Here is a 16,735-nt window from a genome sequence, read left to right on the forward strand (position 1 = left end):
ACATTGCCTGATCCGAATGAACGATTAATATATTGTTAAGAAAGCAACCATTGTGAATAATCTACACCTTTCAGTTACTGTTTCATTAGAAAAACTGTGGTCTTGTAAATAATTTAATGAGTGTGAATAAGGCAATCAACATATTAACATGTTCCTAATCGAATGCTATCGCATAAATCCTCAGTTCTCACATAATTTTGTTTCATATCTAAACACGTTGTTAATAATTTGTTCTCACTGCGTGTGGTCTATCTGTTACAACTCTCAGACCAGAGCTCAGGTCAAGAGCCTTAAGCAGGCCCATCTACGGCAGCCGCAATAAACCTGCAGATGCTGGAAACGGCACATTTTCAATCTTCAAATAAACTACTCTGAAAGATCTGCCAACCACCCAACACATAAAGATTTCCAGCGAAAAATTTATTAACATTCCATTTCTAGCTACCAATCCCAGCTCGATATAGACCAAGAAGTTGTAACTTTTAACCAAGCAATTACCTGCGCCGACTACTTCTCATCGACGTTTCGCGTCGACCAGATATCCGATAAATAACCAAGTTCGTAGGTCAACTTGCGATACACAGTTTACATAAACTCAGCTAAAACGAAAAGTCTCGTCGAGTTTCCTATCCTCCTCATAATATTAAAATTTAAATCAGAGCTCAAACTCTGATAGAGCTCCACTGAGGTTCATTTCAATGACAATGATTAAAATTGCAATAATAATATTCATAGCCAATGTAAGATATTAAGACCAGGAAAACTAAATCACAATCCACCCGCAACAGACTAGAAAAACAATTACACTATAGAGCGTTAATAATTACGTTCAATATCCTTTATTGTAGCTACGCAAGGACAAGGTACTACAAAACATTCAACATTCTCGCGATCAACTCAGAACATAAAAACCCAATAGTGAACTTCAACCATAACATTACTCTTTCTCATCAACCCCCCCCCCCCCTAACATTCATATCCAACTGAACCTACCAAAAGCAGGAAACTCAAACCACAGTACACACTACAAGACTTTACTTTCGCCACACAACAAGCAACCCAAAACCTTTAAATTTTACGCAATCAATTCAAGCCATACAAATCCAATAGAAAACGTACGTGCACATAGAACACCCCTAGTGCCTTTCACTACCCCGCGTAATGTCTTCCATTCGCGGAGCGCAATGTTCGATGCGCCGAACATCGTCAGGGGAAGGAAAACCACAATGAGCTCCGATGAAAAATCGGAAAATATTAGACGCGGTTGCCTCGGCGAGGCGCGCGCGGACTCTCGGTGCCCGTACCGGACACGTACCGGGTGCAATGTACCTGGATGAGTCACACGGTAACAGCGCGCACACACGCGCGGACGCACATGCGTGTCCACGCGCGAGCTGCGACCGCTTCTCGGACCGTCTCTCTCCCTGTCCCGCTGCTGGTTTTCTCCGTTTCGCCGGTGTAATCCGAGCGATCCTCGCCGCTTCGAGGGAGCGAGAAGGTAATAGGGGAGAGCACGATACGCACAGAGCGTACCCCGCGGTACCCTCGGCCAGGAGGGTGAGGGGAAAGAGCGGGTACCGAGCGAGATGGAAGATAAAAATCCAATCATTTCGACCGGTTTTGCATCGCGCCGACGAGGATAATGGAATACCGCGTCACTTTTTGCCGGTGCACGGAATATTTTCTCGCGTTAATATCCGCGCTCTCTGCCCCTCCGACCCTCCGCTGCATCGTACCCGCGCGCCAGGTACGTACCAAACCGCGATACGCGACGCAGGCGCCCGAAGGGAACTGGCGCCAACGAAAGCGAGCCAAGGATTTCGGTTGTATCGGGGTTACTTCAATTGCCTTGGGAATGGATGGATGGTTTTGGGAATGAAGGGGAATGGTGTTTGGAAATGTTGATTGCGGATTTGTTGAGTAATTGATGATACGTCGTGATTGTGGAAATGGTTGAGGTTTGGGTTTTTGTTTCGTGATTGTCGGAATTTAGGAGGTGTGGACTTGTGTGTGTATGTAGTTTATGAATTGATGTTTTGGGATGTAAGTAGTTATTATGGTTGTTAGAAAAAACTTAGGTTAAGTTGTATATTCTAGAATAATTAATATGTTTTGAGGTAGTAATCATAGAAATTGCAGAAGACATTTGCTGGTAAGAAAAAATATTGAAAGAATGGATCAATAATCGAATGTAACTTTTTATTCATTTTCGTGTTACCTGTACTTTCTGTAAATGATTATAAAAGTCAACTCTGGACTTATTATTACTCTCCAATGTCTTCACGTAAACCAGTAGGAGATAATAGAATTAACAAAACAATAGAGAATACCGACTTCAGTATCTACGGTAAGTAGAATAAAACGGACACAGACAGACGACAGAAGTTTCATATCATAATCAACACATTCATACATTATTTTTACAAATCGCCCCCTAACAGCTACTTTGATTAGTTACAATCATATTTTATAACAAACATACTTCGCTAAATTCAATTTTAAAATTGACTTATTGGCAAACAATTTTAATTTACGATATCTGTTTTCCTGCAAAATCTTCTCATTTAAATTGTATGTAACCGTTATCACAATTGCATACAATTGTAATTACTAGCATATCATTAATTAATAGATGTATTTATTAATTAATATCATTTTTCATTAATAGATTATTAAGATATGCAAAATTGCCCAAGCAGCGAGAAACAAGTACAATCGTCGCGTATGTTTTTCTATATCATTTGTATAAAATACCCAATTGCACCAGCAGCGATCCTCGCTTCCGGTCAACCTACCGGTAATCAAATAATTACTCCGAAGCTACTAATTGTACAGCGAAATGGAAATATCGTTCTGGCGGCGTTTATAGCACGAACGCAAACAGAACTACCGACGAGCCCGGTGTTTGCAGATAATTTATAGGAGCACTGTAATTTCGTTATTTAACCGTGCGCCCGAATGTGATCATCGGGTAATCAGGAACAAATGAAATTCGAGGCATCGAATTGTATTTGACACTTCGGACAATGTGCTCGTACAACCGATCGCAAAACACATGTATCGATTTCAATACCAGAAGAACGAATTTTCGAACTCGATGAATCTCGATTACATTATTTTTTATCTACATAGTGAATACTATGAACCCTTCAAGTCTTCAACCCTTTTTTAACTTTTTTGACTGCCATGATGGTTATGGAATTGGTAAAAAAAATACAGTTTTAAAATAAACGATACCAAGTAAATATTTCTTTCTTATGACTTAAACATTTGAATAATAGTGCAAAGTGAACAGAACTAATTAAATTAGAAAAAGTAATTAGTACTTTTTTAGATTAACAGTATTAAATAGTCTTTAATGAAAGGTAACCAAAGGTTGATGAATAATTCTAAAAAAACATTACTTTCTAATTTGGTCAATCAAAACCAATTGTCTAACATTCGAAGTCTAAATCCAAATAAAAATTTTTTAAAACAGAAACAGTAAATTCTTTTTATTTCCGAAGAATTCCTTTTTACCATTCTAAACTCATAAAATTCGAAAAACATGTACCGAATAGTGTAATTTTTCCAGAAATTGTGTGTAGGGGAAGCAGCATCGAGCGTTGAAAGGACATTACTCTAATTAAATAAATTACGAAACGACCCGATACATTCGAACCGAAGTCGATATTTTCAACGGCGTATTCTGTGTTTCCAGCTAAACCAGCTTTTTCCGTTCTATCAATTGCACTGACATAGTATCAAGCTTCGAGCATGATAGTGATAGATCTGAAAGCGGTCCAAGCCACTTTTCCCGGTGAAACTGGAATATCGGAGCAGCCGGTAGCCGGCCGACGCTAAAAATCCGGAAACGTATCGAAAAGGTGAACGCCATACGAAGACAAGAAACGTGTATCTGGCCGCATGAATATTAATAAGCACGTTAAACCGACACACGGCTGCGCCGTACTTATATTACTCTCGGAAGTGGCCGGCAATTATTCAAACCGTACGACCACACCAGGAGACTCGAGCTCCCTTAAATAACTGCGCGTTTATGCGAAAGCTTCCTATTCTCCGAAAGGGATTAACATTCGCAAAGAATCAACTTGTTCATAAATGTCCGCGTTTGAACACTGAATCTTGCGGACCCTGCGACTGGAATATATTTTTCGTACATGGAAATTATAAAATTACACGCTCACCTTAAATCGTTTCTGTCGTTTACAAGAAATGTCGTATAAGTAATAGAACATGAGCCAAGTATAAATTCAAGCTTATCGAGTATTGAAGATACATTTCACAAAATACAATTCCATCGAAGAAACACGTAACAGATCCTTAAGAAAATATAGAACAACGCAACAAATCGAATTTCCTTCTGTTCTTGAAAATATTTCTTTACCTATTTCTACAGTAAATCAGATAAATAACCCACAAAAGTATCTAGAAGAAACATTGTAACTCGACACGAGCCAAGTATAAATTCAAACTTATCGAATATCGAACGCACACTCCGCAAAACAGAATTCTATCCAAAAAACACATGATTGACTCTTAAGAAAACATACCTTACAACAGCCTAACAAAGCGAATGTCGTTCTATTTCCTATCTTTCCCACCCATTCCTTGAAAACATGTCTTCGTACATCAACAATGAATAAAGTAAAAAATGGTAACCAGAAAAAAGCGTTCAGGAAAAAAGCGCACAATATAAAGTATGCACAGTTCATAACCAGTATATGTATGATTTGTACGATTGTAAAGCAAAAACGAATGCGGAGGAGGGTTTCTGCGTATTTATTAAATTACTGCAAAAATATACTTACTTATTGTTAAACAAATTATTTATTGTCTTGTAATTCTTCTGAAATACAACAGTTTTCTAGTAATTTATCATACATATAAACGGCTGCTGTTATTACGCATCCAGAAGAGACGTATTTATGTAATAAAGATTGGTATAGGTGGAATTAGATTTTTCATGGAGATGGAGAGCAGTTTCTGCCCTTCCCCTGCTCACACTTTTACTTTACAATTGTATAATTCATATATATACGGGTTATGCACTGTGTATATTTTACATTGTGCGATTCTTTATATGTGGGGATTTTTCTGTACGCATTTCTCCTGTCCGCTATTTTCATGTAACCAAGTAAATAATCCAAAAACGTATCGTGTGAATAACGTTAACGAAAAGTCCCCTATAATAGCTACTTCGATAACGCGAAAACACAGGGGCGACCTAAGCGTCGTCACGAACGGAACCAGTGCCAAGGGTGGGAGGCGACAGACTGAAAAGGAAGGCGGTCAGCGAAGTACATTAAGTGACTTTTAAAACGGGGTTGCGTAATCCTTTGGATTTAGTTTACTTTCGTCAGTGTCGATGCCACGCACGTAGCGTGACCGTGGCACTGAACCAGCGGCACGAACTTTCTCGTGGCCTTCGTTCCAGGAAGACGATTTACGTGACACGAGCTGGACGCCAATGACTGCGAACGGTCATCGCCGGTTCCACGTTCGAGCGACGTTGCCTCTTCTCCTCTCGGCCTCCTCTCGGGATTGTCGCGGATACGTGACCCCCTCGCGCCTTGCTCCGTGTCCCTCTAAGACGCACTACGTCGCGCGCCCGTTCGAACCGTGAATTGTCCGGAACGTATCGGTGAAAGGATTACGTAATGGCGTAAAAATAACAGAACTGGTTCCCCGATCGGGCGCGGCCGCCGATGTAACGTATTACAAACCGGGCCTTTTTCGTCCTTTCGTTTCCTGCTACGATCTTCCTCCTCCGTTCCGAACTTTATGTAAGCCGCGATCACCTCAGGCACGCGCGACCGAGCGTGAAGCTATTCGTTCAGTAAAAATCCATTAGAAATGCGGACTGAAGTTTTCTCGTGGTCGCGGTTTCGGGAAGATCGAATTGAAATCGTTCGTTAACCGTGTAGTGCTTCATGGGTTCGGGTTGAAGCGTTTAACACTTTCGCTGCTACAATGGTGGATACTGACTGATGTTGAATAAAAATGTTTGATAATGTAAATAACTATATAAAAGTATAATGTAAGAATCGTGATAGCAAACAATTAATACTTGTTCGTTTTTATCTCTTCTACGAAGGAATGAGTAACACGTAAAACGCTGATGTTTTTCATGGCAGTCAACGTGTTAACACATTGTTGACCGGTCACGAGTCAACTCGTCTATGCACTTGCATTAGGAATAATAACCAGTGACATGGGATAGACTCTGCATAAAATTGTCGGTCAACAAAGTGTTAACTATGAATTTGTGACTGGTGAAAGTTCTCGTGAAGTTTTTAAGGGAGACCTTGCTCATGGGAAACTTTGTTTTATGTTTTTGGAAAGTTGATTGAGTTTGTTTTGTTTGTCGTTTCAAATGTTAATAATGTTTGATTTTGGGCACGGTTTCTTATAATATCTGTTCTTGGTTATCTGTTTCTATTCATAAGTTGGTAAGTATACAAATGTTCCGGATTTCTTCGCATTTTATTTAGTAATGATCATTTTTTGCTGAAGAGTTATCGACTATTTCAAATTTTGTAATGCAAAACATTGCTGTTGGTTTAGTTCTTCCACTTTGATCGTAACGTTTTTGATAGTATTGGAATTAAAAAATATACGGAGGATTTAATTTCTCCGCTGACTCAACGGACTTCCTTAAACCATTCGCGTTACACATCATTTAGATTCTACGTAAAATTAATGTAAATTTTCTTCGAATTACAAATTAATAGTAGTATACTAAATGCTAAAAATGACTCAGTATACGCGGTCGTTACGCAGGCATTAGTTAGCAAACATCACTAAGGAGCCGATCATTAGCCACCGTCGAAAGCCGTAATTTCATTCGATTCACTTTTCGTTCGAACGAAACGCTGGCTCGAAAATAGCTCGCCAAGACTTTTTCTAATTCATAATCGACTTTTCTATCCGGATCCTGATTATACGGCCCGATTCGGCCAATTGAGGCCAATCCTTTCATTAACGGAGCAGCAAAACGTCGCGGAAAAACTCGACAAAAGGAAGACCATTAATATCGCCGTTCCGACTTCCATTGCTCCGCTAGAGGTCCGATAAACTTCACAATAACATTTCTGCTTCTAGGAATATTTGATATACAGTGCCTTCAATAATTCGAGGATTTGATAAATAAGCGAACTACTCTCTCTTTAAGTCACAGATATTTTTACACTAGATTTTGAGGACAGTATGACGAGTATTGAATTTTTTAACACTAGAACTACCGAACAATTGAATTGACTTTTTGAAATTTCTGTACAGAAACTTAAGACTTTCGTTGATTTAAAATTTAATTTGCGTATTGCCAGATCAATTTCTTTAATAATTAATTGAAAGTAATACAAAGAGGAATTACACGTTTATCTGAAAAAATAAAGAATTCATCGTTGAAAGAATTAGTATCATTTCAAGCTTTAAAATGACGTGTTACTCGTCGAACACAGTTAACTGGTTGAAGAGTCAATTGTTAAACGGGTTTCCTGTCGTTCGTATCCATTCCCAAAAATTCTCAGTTCGAAAATGAAAATGGAGCAAAGCGAGCGAAGTCGCAAAGCGATTAGTGAACCCGCGAGTTTCGCGAAAGAGACGAGGAGTTCATTGTTCCAAGGATCAGCGGGTGGAAGAAAGAGGAGAGGGGAAGGAGATTCGAAGTTTCTCAGCGAAAGTTTTCGGAGAGGCAAGATTCGGCGAGCGAATTACGCGGATGGAGGGCCACGGAAATGAACTGCAGCTCGTGGCCCGCTTTCCTGTGAATTTCCCGACGAAGACCCAGGAGTTCCGTCAGCTTTCAAGGAAAATTCGCTGTGGTGAAGTTATCGGCGATGCGTGACGCGGACTAACTCCTCCACGAGATCAGCGATCCTATAGATCCTAGGAATCTTGGGATCGCGTGTAGTAACCAGTTAACTGCGTTTGACGAGTACACACGTCATTTTAAAGCTTGAAATGATACTAATTCTTTCAACGATGAATTCTTTATTTTTTCTTTGGTTTTGCTTTGGTTTTTCATTAAAATACACCCTAGCTGCATTCATACTGCGTTTGACGACTTACACACTTCATTTTTTGATTTTGTTGTATACAAAACGAGAGATTCTTTTAATTAAATTCCACAGTTAACAAATTAACACGTTCGCTCAGAATGGAAAATTAGTTATTTTAGACGGACACTGGTATTTTGATAGCGAGTACTTATTAAAATTAGTGTCTAATGATTGTTAATTACTTACTCGTCGGTAATAGTGAAAGAATAAAGATAATATTAGAAAGTCTTAGTAAATGACTAAGCGGATGTAAACTATTGTCACTTGGATAACGTAAGATGTAAAAATGGAGGTTAATCATAACAGTGAAAGTGGTTATTCTACGTAAAAGCAAGTAGAAAATGTGGATTAATATTTCTTTGTACTCAGAGATAATTGTGTTCGAAAATTTGTTGGACACCCGTAACATTCGGTAGGAATCAGACAATGTCTGTCTTTGACTTACCATTTCCACTTCTTCTTAATCCCTGAGTGTTCGATATACTTTCGAAATCGATTATCTCAGAAATATTTATATCAAAATATTGTTATGCACGTTATTATTACTTAATAGTTACTAATTTAACATTGTAGTTATTATTTATTAAATATATTATTATGGTTTCCTATTTCCACACTTTAATCATTCAAATGTAATAATAACAAAAATGTTTAGCGATTATGGAATTCCTTCATTGTGTACATCGTATAATGCAAATGGGTTAACTCGCCCTGACGAAGAGGGTTTCGAAGTCCTCGACAGGAGCGTCATGCGCGCCAGACCTTGACCGCATCGGAGATTGAAATTCAAAGTTGAATTTTCGGGGACTGGGATCAGATCGACGTCGCCGGACCTTTTAGATGAATGTATAATTTATACGGCGGCCTCCACGGCTATGGGCAATTTTCGACGCTAGACGACGGAAAACTGACGCCTGTTTGGGGACGGTGCGCGGCTGCCACGACGTTCGCCGTTCTGCTCGAATAATGGATGAGGAATAAGCGCGGCGCACGTAAGAAGATTCGCGAAATTCCGAGTAAATATGGCTCTACTGGAGGATGTTAAGACCGCAGCTACCGATTTTTTATTATTATTGCACTTTCAGTTTTTAGCGATACATATTTCTAGTTATTTGAATCGTGATACAAGCTCCTATTGAAAGTTCTGCAGTTGCTATAGATATTTATGGAAATTGACAAGTTTAGGTACCAATTAATAAAAGAGAAAGTCGAATATAAGTTTGTTTCTATGGTACCTAGATTCTTCACGATATATCAATAGACCTCTAAATTCACAAATATCCTTAGTCTAAACATCACTATCTTTTCTATAACTATAGAAGACAGAGTTAAAGAAACTATATCTACTACCATATTTCTCGTTACATTAATATGTACCAATTCCCATTACTTAATCACACAATTCGCACACAATAACTGTTACTTATCACCGTGAGCGGAATATTCCGCCATTACTTTCAGTTGTCTGTGTTACTCGACTATATCGGTCGGAGCAGATTAATTCCAATCAAAAGCTTGAAAGACTTTCAGCTGAACATCTCCAATTCGTAAAATAAGCTTCACATTTAGGGCGAAGATGCAAATGGATTACACAAAAATTCCCGTTGAATACTGTACACCTAGTAGAACCGCAACGCCACAGTACAAACGACACCAAACTACTTGGGTGCCAGCAATCCAGCATTAAACGGCAACCCAATTTTCTATCCATTTGCTAATCAGCGTTCGAGCCGTAGGATCCTCTAAAAGGATAACAGATCTCCATTATGCCTCGAAGATGAAACGTGTCTCGCTCGTAGACTCTAGATTCGAGTCAAATGTCAGCCAACCCGCTCCCTTTTCGACTGGAGTGGCGTGGAAGGCGAGTGGTAAGGAGAGGAGAGGGAAGCAACCGAAGCTGGGATCCGCATCGCGGATACCAGTTTCTCGATCCGATATTTCCACCAGACAATGGAGGGCCGGGGAAAGAAAACTCAATTGAAAGAGAAATCGGTAGACCGATGGTAGCCGCGCTATGGATTTATATTGCTGCCCGCCACGCGGATCGCATTGTGCGGAATCCCCGAGACGAATTGCGAATATTGCAAAACGCTCGGCGACCTTTCCAATTTATATTGTAACCTTTACGGCGAAACCTGCTTCGTCCCCGCGACCGTGGCGGTGGAGAGATTGAACGATTCACCGGGACGAACGCGGCGAATTGCGCGCTTTGCAAATTGCTGTTGCAAAGTTGAAAAACGGTATCATTAGGACAATTGAAAGTTCCGCGGCTCGGTCGCTTCGCGAACCACTGAAATATGGCGCCCGGCGCGTCCCCGTTCGAGAAACTGGGAAGTGTTTCGTAGCAGATTTTGTTTGTTCAACGTGCCACGTAATTTATGTACGAAGGGGTTCAAGTACTACTGGAAGTAAGAAACGAAGTTTGTCCATTTAAGATATTACTTTCATGACAATTGATCAATATGTGAATTAGTTGATCGTTTGTTTTTCGGAATTCAGTTTGTAATTATGTTAAGTACCTGTATCCGAGTAAATATAGGCCATGTTGAAACAGGATATTTTCGGACGCTAGAGTTGAAAAAAGAATTATTCTGTAATCAAGCAAACTGTAACAAACGTTGAAACAACATGTAATCTCCTCGAAAACGAGGTTTCAAATGAAAGATGTTGTGCACTTTCGACTTATTTCTTTCGCGTAACATCCAACCCTTACAGACCACCCCGTAACCAAACGAAATTATTTACATAACTCTTGTATTTCAGGTAAAGTCCACTTCAGTCACGAACGTTTATCCAATGTATTACCTAACACTAATTTCATGAGTGTAAAACTCGATAATAAACACAAGCATAAATATAAACATAAACATAAGCACAAGCACAAGCACAATCACAAGCACAATCACAAGCACAAGCACAAGCACAAGCACAAGCATAAACATGAACACAAACATAAAATAATCAAACAAAAGACGGTTTCAAGTTACTTCTCACACTTCTCGCTTTGAATTCTTCATTTCGCGTCAACTTTCTATCAGTCCTCATCGCGAAGATGTATCGTTTGCAACTTTGATAGATAATAACTTGTCTTGACTAGTTTTTCGAAAGCGCGTGTCGTTGCCCGTATTCCGCGCACGTATAACTCCGAGATCGGCACCCGCAACACGCCCACGTGTCCAGTCAACGTCCAACAGTAATATCTAAATCTGTTTCCAATAACGCCAAATACTGGCCCTCTTTCTAGACTCGCGGCCGTCAACCGTAAAATTGAATCAATCAATTACACCTTTCCTGGTTCCGTAATGAAATACCGGCCACGCTTTTTTACCCCGTCCGCTTTCATAACGGCCCCGCTTCGCGTTTTAAATCCGAACACGTTACTAAACTCGGCAACCACGTAACAATAACACGGAAACGTTGCGCCATTCGCCGATACCATTTTCTTGCGCGCTCAAAACCCGTCTCACAATATAAAACGGAACGTAAAAGTAAACAGAGAACACAATGGAAATCGTTGGGCGCGGATCACGAGAAATGAAATCGTCGCGTCGACGGGGACAGTGACAAAAGCGACCGATGATCCACGCAAAGGTTCTGTTATAGTTCGCAGATAGACAAAACGGGGCTGTTTTCGATATCCTTTTCATCTATGCGTGTATCTTTCTATTCCATTCTATGGGTAAATTTCTTTTGATTTTTTCGTTGAAAGAATAATTCCCTTAGCGAAAGATTTTATAGCTGAAGAAAATTGGAAATTTTGACACTAGGACTACAAAGTACTTGTATTAATTGGTTTTTTATCTTTTTCATTTCATTCTACAAAAAATTGGAAAAACAGTAGGACTACTAAGTTATTAAATTAACTGGTTTGTATCTTTTTTTATAGAAATTAAAAGAGTATATTTATTGAGATTTCGATTTATTTTTATGTTAGAATACATATCGAATTGATTAATAATTTCTCAGAAAAGCGTTTGTACTTTTTTAATGATTTTAAATGAAAGATCTTTTTTATCCATTTGGTAGATCTAGCGTCAATTCAGGAAACGAAACTTTACCACAAAATAACAATGATTCACGTTTTATAAGCGATTAAGACGTTGATACGTTAAAACAGTTGATACAGTAACATGTATGTTTGACAAATATAAACTAGAAGATAGTAAACAGGGGGAAAGATATGCTTATAGTGATGACGAAATAGAAATTGACATTTCTATTCCAACGAGAATAAGAGTGTCGAGTTTAGAGCCACGATCGTTGTAGTTGAATTTCCTTGACATTGCTCCAACAGTTTCTTGTCAATTGAAACCAAGTACTCGTGGAACTGAATAAAAGTCTCCCGTACAGAGACAGACTGTAAATCGATTTAGAGTCAGAAGTGATTCTATGTGCTTGTAACTTGGGTGATTTATTTAGATTTAACAAAAAGGGTCGTATATTGTATGAAAACAAAGGACTATCTATTAGTCTTTTATTTCATTGTGTGCAAAACGTGTTCGACGTGGTCTTTGTCAATTTCCATACGTGCTTCAATCCTTTCACATAGAAAATCATTACGTTTTCAAAATAAGTTAATAATTAAGATCCTTGTTTTATTATTAATCGCTTTATTATGGTCTCTATTACTGCAAATGAAACGAATGGAAATTTAAGAAGTATAGAAAAAAATAAAATTTAATTGCATGTTTACTTAAAAAATATAAATTTCCTCTCTTCTAATTACATATAGTTTTTCACCTATGAGGAATGTCAGCTTGTATTCCCAGATTCTTACGAAACGTGATATCCATGTAGAAGATCGACAAATGTTGGGCGTGTATTTTTATAGCTACCTATATTTATATTACAGATATAAAAATAACCTCCAAAGTTGAGGATGAATAACTCATCCAATGAAACACTTTCAAAATTAATGAAATGAAAACTGTTTCCATTTTTAAATAAAATTAAATTACGCAAGCAAGTTTATTGATATCCCTGAATGACTTTATTGAAGGCTGAATGACTCCAATGGATATTCTAAACATTGCTTAATAATTTTGTATACAGAGTTATAGAATCACGTACGTTACATTAACACCATCAATAAATCAATAAAAATTTCGATCATCCCACCTTGCTCCCCACAAAATTTCTATTTCACATTTTTCATTCTACTTCCATAACTTTCCAAAACAAACGGGAATTAACTCCTACTAGTCGCATGGCTACCATTCAGCCACACGTAAATACACCTTTCCACACAATAAAACCCAAAAAAGAAACACAGAAAAAAAGATATAAAGAACAGTCGTCAGATACGCGGTTCAAAACCGAACAACGCACCGCGCTGGCCAAAGGAGAAAAGAGAACATGAGAAAATCGAGAAAAGGAGGAAGAGAAACAGAGATAGATACAGAAAGATAGACAGAGAGAAAGAAAGAAAAGAAGAAAAGAACAAAAAAAGGAAATAAATGAAACAAACCTTGCTTAATGACGATGCCAGAGGGCACTTGGACTATCGGTAGGGCGGCGTTCGGAGGGTTAACGGGGATGCTGCTGGGTGTCCCTGGTGGCGGGGATGCGCTGGCGCTACCCACGGACCCGGGATCGCTGAACCCTTGTGTGCTGTTCTCCTCCGGCCCGTCGAAGAAGCTCAGATTGAACTCACTACCGGCGTCGAACGACACTTCCGGCGTAAGGGTGTCCGGCGCCGGGGCGCTACCCAGACCCGCGCTCAGCGACTGGTCGATTTTGAAAACGTCCATTGTACGGTGAAGAAGTTACGCCGGCGATGGTGCACCTCGGTGTACCGACTGCGGTCACCATTCGCGTGTATCACGCCCGCGCTACTGGGATCGACGTCGACCTTCGTCCGCAGGGTCACTCATAACCGTTCCCATTCGGGCAAGCCTCTCTTCCGTGTTTATACCGTTCGCCCGGCTATCACGGCCGAGGTATCCTGAAAAGAAGCCGAAGCCGAAGACCGTCCGCGCGCGCGCGAGCAAATCCCCTTTCCGTCTCCACCCGGTAGGCAAGAGGCGATCACTGGGAATCCACGAACGGCCGATCCTCACCGGCGACCGTTATCCACGGCGAGTTTCCCCCGGCAGGCTAGAGGGATCGGTTATCCATTAGAGAACCGTAGAGAGCGTCGAGCGGCAGTCTCCGCGGCACCGTATCTTCGAGAACCCCGTGGAGTAGCTATCCGCGAATCGCGTGTCACCTAGCTGCTCGTTTATTTACGACCGCCGGTAGAACGTGGAGTCCGCGAAACGATGCACCCATCCGCGTTCGACCGACTAGTCACCTTTTCATATCGTTCCACGTGGCGCGAGAGAAACGAAAGGGGTCGCGCACTCGCTGAAGATACTCTGTGTCTGCCGCAGTATCCCGGAGCAATCGGTTCCTCACTGCGTCATCTCGGTGTTACAATTTTCGGGGTGGCCTTCGTGTTCCTCCGCGAGTCGGAACACTACTCCCTCTCGCGCAAGCGAATCGGTCCCGATGGTCACCGTTTCGAGAAAGAAGCATTCCTCTCGCGCTCTGCCGCTGGTCTCGCGCGCGCGTGTTCGCCGGGGTCGCTGACCGTTCGCTGCAAGCCGGAGTTTCAATGAAAATCGTCCGCGCAGCCGGACGATTTCGGGACGTCTCGCCGGGCCGGCTCGACCGTTCCGCGTCAGGTAAGTCCGCTGGAAAGTCCTCGGGGCACGTCCGCGTGACACCGAGTCGCTCCAGTTCATACACGGGCCCTCTTCTCCCAGACGCGGGGCACACGCACGCACCGGGGGCAACGGTTTTCGGCGGCCTTGAGCGCGCGTGTCGCCTCCGATCTGATACGATTACACGCGACTCGACGCTTCTATCGACGTTTCTATACGGTCGATGCTCGACGATCGACCCGGGAATCGATGTAGACGACGGACGAGCTGAAACCTTTCAGACGTCTAGCCTCCGGAAGCTTTTTATCCGTCTTCGTCGGATCCGCTTGCGGTTGAAGGATGTCTCGTCGCCTCGCGTTGTTTCTGTCTGTTCAGTGATCGACACAGGATTCGATACAACCGGTGGGAGAGCTCAGGCTTTTTGGACGTCCTGCTTGGGGCAGCTATTTATCTTTCTCCGTCGTAGCTAGTTCGCGGTTAAACGATACCCCGTCCTGTCCCGTTCGAATAGGAGAACGTAGGTGTACCGAGCGATCGATCCTTCCGCGTCGACCTGGATGAACGTATTGGGAGAGGGGGCCGGGTGGAGCGGGACTGCGAAAGTGTATCGAATGGAGAAGAAACAAGAATTACAAGGACAAGGGGGAAAGGGGGCTAAATAAAAATTCACACTTCACTGACACCGCGTCACAACTTCGCGCGCAGGGGGACACCCGTCTCCTCGTTAGCTCCGTGTTCGCCGCGGGCTGCGAAAATCCGTGGGATCGTGATCTTCGGAAGAGGTTTCAGCATTGTTCGGGACGACGGCGACGGGATCGTCTTGCCGCTCTGGCATGTTCTCATCAATGTTACTCGTTATCCTCTAACGTCTTTGCTTCTCTTTCTCTTTTTATTTTTATTTTTCTTTTCTTTTTCTTTGTTTTTTTCTCTTTCCTTTTCTTTTTCTCTTACTCTTTCCTTTTCTTTTTGTCTTACCCTTTCTTTTTCTTTTTCTTTTTCTTTTCTTTTTCTTTTTCTTTTTCTTTTCCTTTTCCTTTTCCTTTTTCTTTTTCTCTTTCTCTTTCTCTTTCTTTTTCTCTTTCTTTTCTCTTTCTCTTCCTCTTTCTCTTTCTCTTTCTCTTTCTCTTTCTCTTCTCCTTCTCCTTCTCCTTCTCCTTCTCCTACTCCTTCTCCTTCTCCTTCTCTTCCTCTTTCCCTTTCTCTTTCCCTTCCTTTTTCTCTCTCTTTCTGTCTCCCGGGTTTCCGCTTGAAAATAAAAAGCGACGGGCAAAGGGTTCAACCCATTATTTTGTTTTTTACACAAGAGATTGCAATTGGTCGCCGCGCTTCGCTTTTCCTTGACTGTTTCTTTTCCTTCGATAACCGTCTTTCTGCGTTTCTTTGGATTCCTCTCGTCGTATTTTCTCTCTTTCTGTTTCTGTTTCTGTTTTGTGTGTTACTTTGCGTGTTCCTTTTCCCCTAGGTTCGCTTTACGTGCATTCACCACCTTGTTTTATCCTTCCCCGATCCACGCCGGCAGAGCAACGCTCCTACGGGGAGAACTTTTTTCGTGTAACGCAAGTACAACATTTCCCGCCGATTTTCAGTGGATCTGTGGTCCCCTCGCTTTTCACGCGACCCATCGCTGAAAGACAAATCAAAACGAAAGGAAAATCAGAAACAAAATGGGGATAACGCGCGGATTCGGACGCGGCCGGTGAGGAGAAAAGAAAAGTGAGCATGCAGACGTACCAGGTGTTTACGAATTGACAGTACAATCCGATAGAACATGAATATACGCGAAGAAATATGTAAAAGATGTAGAGGGACAATTTTTCGTGTAACGCTTCATGTTCAAGTAACTTCATTTTAAAACCTGACTTGCTTTATAGGTGTCGTGCTCAAGGCGCATATGATAAATATTGATCAAACTTTAGAAAATAATAAAATAAACATTCAATAATAAATTATTAAATGATAACATGTAGTCGAAGTTCAAATTCCATTTTTTCGAATACGAACTACGAGATAATATTATTCCAGATTACT

General features: G+C 41.1%; 1 protein-coding gene across 8 annotated transcripts in view; it reads right to left on the reverse strand.

The window, feature by feature from the left end:
* Window positions 1–16,735, reverse strand: part of Eip78C (Ecdysone-induced protein 78C) — a 182,576-nt gene that overhangs the window by 145,375 nt on the left and 20,466 nt on the right. For 7 of the 8 annotated variants that reach the window (XM_031980841.2, XM_076371191.1, XM_076371192.1 and 4 more), the window contains one exon: window positions 13,531–16,331. The exons of the other annotated variant lie outside the window; for it this stretch is intronic. In XM_031980841.2, coding sequence (XP_031836701.1) covers window positions 13,531–13,813 — 283 coding nt within the window. In that variant the 5' untranslated portion in view covers window positions 13,814–16,331. The remainder of the gene's footprint in view (window positions 1–13,530; window positions 16,332–16,735) is intronic. 8 annotated transcript variants of the gene reach the window in all.

The sequence above is a fragment of the Nomia melanderi genome, chromosome 10 (assembly GCF_051020985.1).
Source record: "Nomia melanderi isolate GNS246 chromosome 10, iyNomMela1, whole genome shotgun sequence".
Lineage (NCBI taxonomy): Eukaryota > Metazoa > Arthropoda > Insecta > Hymenoptera > Halictidae > Nomia > Nomia melanderi.